At 43.2% G+C, this 7117-nt stretch overlaps 1 protein-coding gene across 3 annotated transcripts in view; it reads right to left on the reverse strand.

The window, feature by feature from the left end:
• Positions 1-220: 220 nt before the first annotated feature.
• Positions 221-7117, reverse strand: part of Cep164 (centrosomal protein 164) — a 57225-nt gene continuing 50328 nt past the window's right edge. For all 3 annotated transcript variants that reach the window (XM_017619188.1, XM_017619187.1, XM_017619189.1), the window contains exon 6: positions 221-2346. In XM_017619188.1, coding sequence (XP_017474677.1) covers positions 1823-2346 — 524 coding nt within the window. In that variant the 3' untranslated portion in view covers positions 221-1822. The remainder of the gene's footprint in view (positions 2347-7117) is intronic.

The raw sequence follows: 7117 nt of genomic DNA on the forward strand, positions 1-7117 counted from the left end.
TGTTTTTCAATTAAATTCTGAAATAGGGCGTTCTTGAAAAGTTTTTTGAGATAGAGCGTTTTCGAACTGGCTGCCGAGATAGGTCGATCTTCCACTCAGCCATCGATATATGAATTTTAAGAATTTTGGGTCGGTAATTTTTTAAAAACCGAAAATTATATATATGAATTTTAAGAAAACAAAACGGCTAATTTTTTGGCAAAGCGGCCAATAAATCGCCTGCCGGCTAAATCGAGATTTCTCCGGCTGTTTGCTTTCGCAACCGGCTAAATATAGCCGGAAAACGCCTAATATGGCAACACTGCTGAGGTGTTCTTTTTTGCCAGGGAGGGCGTGGGAGTTGCTTTGTCAATATGCGGACTGCTTTTGAACAGATAGGTTTTCAGTTTACTCGCCAAGCATTTTCCTATAACGCGACATGCAAAGTTGCGAAGTTCTGATGGCCGGTAGTCGACCACAGTAAATCAAAGGACCAATTCAGCTGACCAAACGGCAGCTCTCCACTAGGAACCCAAGTTATACGATTTAATATCGTATCGGACTCCTGCTGACGTATCTGTTTGGAAAATGAAGAGGTGGTATCATCTCAGCATTTGCTTCTCATATTAGTGCTAAGATTAAAGCATTCCGGGTCGTATTTCTTCAACAGTCCCGTGCTGAACATTAGCTGCCAGCGGAGCTTCGTTTTAAGCACCCAGCGCTTTTCAAGCTAAGCTTCATGTAAACAACCTGCGTTTATAGCTCCAGGAAAATTGTTTTAAGTCGTTACACAACGGACCACATAAGAAATGTCTAAATGAGCCATGCGCGGGGCTGCCACCTAGCCTAACCTTCAAAATTTGTCAAGTTTTTTTAAATTTTCTTGGGGATGAAAACCCGATTCTTCTTTATGTGGAGCAGTGGAGATGATATAAGTAGTTTACAATATATCATTGACTACTTTTTACACGTCGAATTTCACTACCTAATTTTCCAGGTTTGATAACCTAAAATATGAGCTTAGTCTTCACACACATTGTCAATATGAATGTAGGTACCTTTAACTATTTAGCCAATGGCGTCAAAACAGCTTTCCCATAATTTTCAAATGCCTGCTGCTTAACTAAGTTTTCATTTTGAATTTTGCTAATATTTTTTTCAAGTGTTGCATGCAAGCCCTATCAAATAATACTAACTTTGACTGTAATCATTTCCAAATTTCCTCTGTAAATACTCTCAATATCCGCAGCCTCGACTATTTTGGCACCAAAATACAGTTTTTTTTTATTTATTCCTCTTTCAAAAGCAATATTACAAATACAACTATTATATTCAATCTTTTAGTTTCAACAACGATTATCTTTGGTTTTAATTTGAGATCCAATAAAACATTATGTATACTTGTACGTTTGCAAGTAAGTACTGTAATTAACCTACACACATCTACTACAAAATGCTATTAGCGCTTACAGTTTGTTGTAATTCTTGACTAGGCTTTCTAAGTACATCCATGTGTTTTTTTACATATGTATGTACTTACATATGTGTGTACATATGTAGGTATGCAACTAGAGTCATGCGTAAAATTATTAAGACCATAAGCAAAGTTATTTAATGTAGCTGATTAGTCCACTATGACGAATGTCCGTAGGCTCTCTATTTTAAGTTCTGAGAGGTTAATTTTAGAACTTTGCTTGGTGATCTTACTAATATTTGACTCATAACGTTGTAAGTCTACAAGCATGCTTCAGTACATTTAACTCCTGTTACTATTTATTTACCTAAGCATGACTTAAGATCTGGGTTCCTGACTGCGCCAGCAGCAGAAAACATTATATCCTAATTATAGGTTTGTCTGCGTGCCCGTGCCGCCGCCTCCACCAGTTGTGGTTGCTGTACCAGCGCCGGCGATGGCACCGACACCAACACCACTACTGACTCCGCCACACTCCCTAGTATTTAGCAAGCTCACCGTGTTCACACCAATTCCATTAGCTGATATTCCCAAACTGCCATGCTGCATGGGTCCAGCGGCGCCGGTTAACAACTCGTGCTCGGTCTTAGCCTGCCGTAGCCAGTTACGTAGATCTCTGGTGCGCTCCACCAGGCTGGTGGTGTAGTTTACAGCGCGTGGACTCTGCGATACAATGGTGTTTGCAGCGAGTATAGCACCGCCCATGGAATTCTGCATGCGTCCGGTGGCCAGCTGGCGATACGTTTCCAAGCGGTCGGCCAATGTTGGTATGGATTGAGGCACATGCATTAGTGTAGCGCTTGGCGTGTTAGCATGCGGAGTTGTAGGTGTGCTTACGCCAGCCGAAAGCATGTGTGACCAATTTAGTTCAGAGGGTGATATCATGGGAATGCCTGTAAAAAAAAAATTGTTCGATTAGTCTTGTGTAAGTTAATAAACGATGCGCTGTACTTTGTTATGTTAAAATAAATGTTTCGATAGCTATCCATAAACCATGATACAAAAAAGAATCCAGTGGAAATTGAGAGAGCAAAATGTGAAAGAGAGCTGCAAATTTCTGCTGGAAAAATTTTTCCCAGCTAAAACTTGCAAGTAAGAAAATCAGCCGATCACAAACACATGTTTGTAAATAAACAAAAGAAAATATGGCCTTTTTGAGTTAGTAATTGCAAATTTTATTATTAATGCTAGTATACAACAAAAAGTGCGTAAATTTAATAAGCACAACGTTTGTTGCGTTTATTTTTCGTTAATTTGCTATTGATCTCCAGTTTGTTTGCTTTAGTGTGTGCTGACTATGGTTGCCGTATGACATTTTTCGTTTGTACCATAATTTTCCTTTAAATATACCAAAATATATTTAAATGAAGCATACTGAAATGTTTTTTTGCTGAAGTTTTCGGTTTTGGTAGGTTGATTGTTGAAATTAAAATTTTATAATTTTAAACCTACTCTGTTCAATTTTTTTGGATTTTGGATTTTGGAGGAGATACTCTTGTTTTTAATTCGTCACCATGTGATATCACAAATAATTATGAGAAAAATAACTTAATCATTCAGATATAATTAATTCGTATTTTAAAAAGGCTTTTCTTATCCAAAACTATTCAATTGTATAAAATGCCAAATCGGGGGAAAATGCACCCAAGCAGAGAATAAATTGCCAAATTAATCACCAGTGGCAACTGTGCAAGTGATCAGCTGTTTCGAAGGTTGCAAGTTTTTGCAAATTTTGCGTTCTCGTACTTATGTGGATATTTCGTCTCTTTGAGAGCGAATGCTGCTAAATTCTCAGAACTTTTGCTGCTGGAGAATTCTGTCCTCTCAATACGAGTACACACCTTATAATAAAAGGTTTGCTCAACAGTTTTCTCGCTCCCTCTTGACAAAATCGGCTCCCTTAGCAAGGCACTGTGTGTGGGTTCGTGTGTGTGTGCAAAGCTTTTGTAAGGGAGCTAATGGACTGGGTACACGGCGAAAAAGTCTCGCTAAATAACTCTCACATAGACTTTGTGGGTGAGTCTCTCGTAGAGCTCTATTGAGTGTTTACACGTCTCTAGCGAGATTTTTGTCTAAATCTCGCGTATTTTTTCTACCGTGTACACTTAGCTTAAGGCTTAGCTAATGTCACTAATGAGCAAACCTTTAATTATTGAATCATGGTTTCAATCAAGGCATATTTAACAAGGTAAAAGTGACAACTAGCTCGATCTCTCTTGTAGCTAGTTATAATGTCAAAAAACTGTAAACAAACAAATTAACCCTATGAGGTGCGCGTGCTATGTTTGCTACAAATTAGCATGAACTCAACCTCATCATGATGAAATTATACCAGGTGTAGTAATAAGGATTACTTCAATAATAGCCGTCTTTTATTTGTCCAGAAATTTAAGCTATTAGCTTATTTTGTATGGAGGACTTACCCAACATAATTATATTGGCTTATGAAAAACTTACTTTGACACTATTTGCAGTCAAACAACTGTCAAAATTAGGCTAACATAGGAAATAAGCTAATTTCGTTTTATTTGACCAAGATTTAGCTATTTGCTAGTGATGGTTGAATAAAACATGCCTATAACCTTCAAAGAATTTTAGCTGCATTCGCATCTTATATGCACATATACATATGGACAGAAAAGAATACCTCATAAAGGAAACCACGTCATTAAATGAAATAATTTAAACATTTGTTTGTTTATATTCGCGCAATGTTTTTGCGCGTTTAGTTAAATATTATAATGGGAGTGAAATGGGGTATAGTCGTTGCGCTGGGTATGCAGTTACAGTTGCATGGCTATACTCAATCCCGACTCTTGCGTCCTCGTTCGCGCACTCTGGGCAACGTGAGCAACCCATGTGCGAGATGCGGTAACCAATCCGAGTGGAGCCTTGGGTCACGGCAGAAAGAGAGGGAGCTTCGGTGGGGCCACTCTGACTTATTCGGTTTAAGGGCTCACTGAAGTCTGCAGCGTCTGTTCACCAGTAGGTGCGGCTGCAAGCGGGTGTCTGCTTGGAGCAAGCGGCTCGCTATATAAACGTGTATTTGGTTGCGAAACCACCCCCGTCCCAGCAATGGGTTGTGCGCTGGGCTTGGGACCCGCCACGTAAAAACCACTTCCAGTGAAGAAGCAAGGCAAAGCCTCGGATGAGACCCCCCCTTATGATGACGACCACGGCAAATGTTTAAAGGACTACGATTTGAGGGCATGCACCTGGAATGTCCGGACCCTTAATGGGGAAGGTGCCTCTGCCCGGCTGGTTGATGTCCTCGTAAGGACAAAAGCTGACATCACCGCCATCCAAGAAATGCGTTGGACGGGGCAAGGCAAAGAATGTCTGGGGCCTTGCGACGTCTACTACAGCTGCCATGTAAAGGAGCGCAAATTCGGAGTTGGATTTGTGGTGGGAGAGAGACTCCGTCGCCGAGTACTGTCGTTCACCCCGGTGGACGAGCGTCTAGCCACAATCCGCATCAAAGCGAGATTCTTCAACATCTCGCTCATCTGCGCCCATGCCCCGACGGAAGAGAAGGATGAGGCATCCAAGGATCTCTTCTATGAGCGCTTGGAGCGCACGTACGAGCGCTGCCCCCGTCATGATATCAAAATCGTGCTTGGCGACTTCAATGCCAGGGTGGGCAAAGAAGGGATCTTTGGAACCACCGTCGGAAAATTCAGCCTCCACGACGAAACGTCCGACAACGGATTGAGGCTGATCGACTTCGCCGGGGCCCGAAACATGGTAGTATGCAGTACTAGGTTCAAGCATAAAAAGATCCATCAAGCTACCTGGCTGTCTCCGGATCGAAAAACGAGAAACCAAATCGATCATGTTGTGATAGACGGAAGGCACGCTTCCAGTGTTTTAGACGTACGCACACCCCGAGGCCCAAACATCGACTCGGACCACTATCTTGTTGCAGCCAAGATACGCACCCGCCTCTGTGCAGCAAAAAATGTGCGCCCAAATATGCAAGGAAAGCTTAACGTCGAAAAGCTGCAATCACAACAGACAGCCAGCGCTTTCGCTACTCGACTCTCACACCTGCTCTCAGAGAGCACTCTTCAACAAACCGACATATGCGAGCAGTGGAACCACATTTCCCGCTCATTAAGTACCGCCGCCGAAGAAGTAGTCGGATTTCAGCGAGCCCGAAAGAACAACTGGTACGATGAGGAGTGTCAGGAAGCTGCAGAGAAAAAAGATGCCGCCTACAGGGCCACGCTGCGATCGGGCGCAACGCGCGCTATGTGGGACCGCTATAGGGATCTGAAGAGGGAAGCGAGACGTATTTGCCGCAACAAGAAGAGAGAGGCAGAAATACGTGAGTGCGAAGAGCTTGAAATGCTGGCCGACAGGAGGAATGCCCGAACATTTTACCAGAGAGTTAGGCGACTTACGGAAGGTTTAAAGACCGGGGCGCACTCCTGTAAGAACAATAATGGCGACCTAGTAACTGATGTCCAGAGCGTACTTAAATTATGGAGGGAACACTTTTCCGCCCTACTAAATGGTAGCAGCACGGAAAGTTGTGGAGAAGAAGAACCCGAGCCCGCAGTCGATGATGACGGAGTCGACGTTCCACCGCCTGACTATGACGAGGTACGTATAGCAATAACGCGGCTGAAAAACAACAAAGCCGCTGGAGCTGACAGCCTGCCAGCTGAGCTATTCAAGTACGGCGGCGAGGAGTTGATAAGGTGCATGCATCAACTCTTGTGCAGAATATGGTCAGATGAACGCATGCCCGACGACTGGAATTTAAGTGTGCTCTGCCCAATCCACAAGAAAGGTGACCCCGCCATTCGCGCCAACTACCGCGGGATCAGCCTTCTAAGCATAGGTTACAAGGTCTTATCGAGCGTATTGTGTGAAAGACTGAAGCCCACCGTCAATGAACTGATTGGGCCTTATCAGTGTGGCTTTAGACCTGGCAAATCCACCATAGACCAGGTATTCACAATACGCCAAATCTTGGAAAAGACCCGCGAGAAAAGGATCGACACTCACCACCTATTTGTCGACTTTAAAGCCGCTTTTGACAGCACTAAAAGGAGTTGCCTATACGCCGCTATGTCTGAATTTGGCATCCCCTCAAAACTCATACGGCTGTGTAAAATGACGTTGAGCAATACTACCAGCTCCGTCAGAATTGGAAAAGACCTCTCCGAGCCGTTCGCCACAAAACGGGGTTTCAGACAGGGCGACTCCCTTTCATGTGACTTCTTTAATCTGATGTTGGAGAAGATAATAAGAGCTGCAGAACTGAACCGCTCAGGAACAATTTACTACAAGAGCGTGCAATTGCTGGCTTATGCCGATGACATCGACATCATCGGTAACAAAAACCGCGAAGTCTGTTCTGCCTTTTCCAAGTTGGATAGGGAAGCAAAGCGCATGGGTCTGGTGGTAAACGAGGACAAGACGAAGTATCTCCTGTCATCAAACAAACAGTCAGCACATTCGCGCCTTGGCACCCACGTCACTGTTGACAGTTACAATTTCGAGATAGTAGAGAATTTCGTTTACTTGGGAACCAGCATTAACACCGATAATAATGTCAGCATTAAAATCCAACGCAGAATCACTCTTGCCAACAAGTGCTACTTTGGACTGAGTAGGCAATTCCCCCTTCGCTCACCACCTCTTCAAAGACCGCAC

This window comes from Rhagoletis zephyria, unplaced genomic scaffold, assembly GCF_001687245.7.
Source record: "Rhagoletis zephyria isolate East Lansing unplaced genomic scaffold, Rhagoletis_zephyria_1.1 Rzeph_scaffold_01802, whole genome shotgun sequence".
Classification (NCBI taxonomy): Eukaryota; Metazoa; Arthropoda; class Insecta; order Diptera; family Tephritidae; genus Rhagoletis; species Rhagoletis zephyria.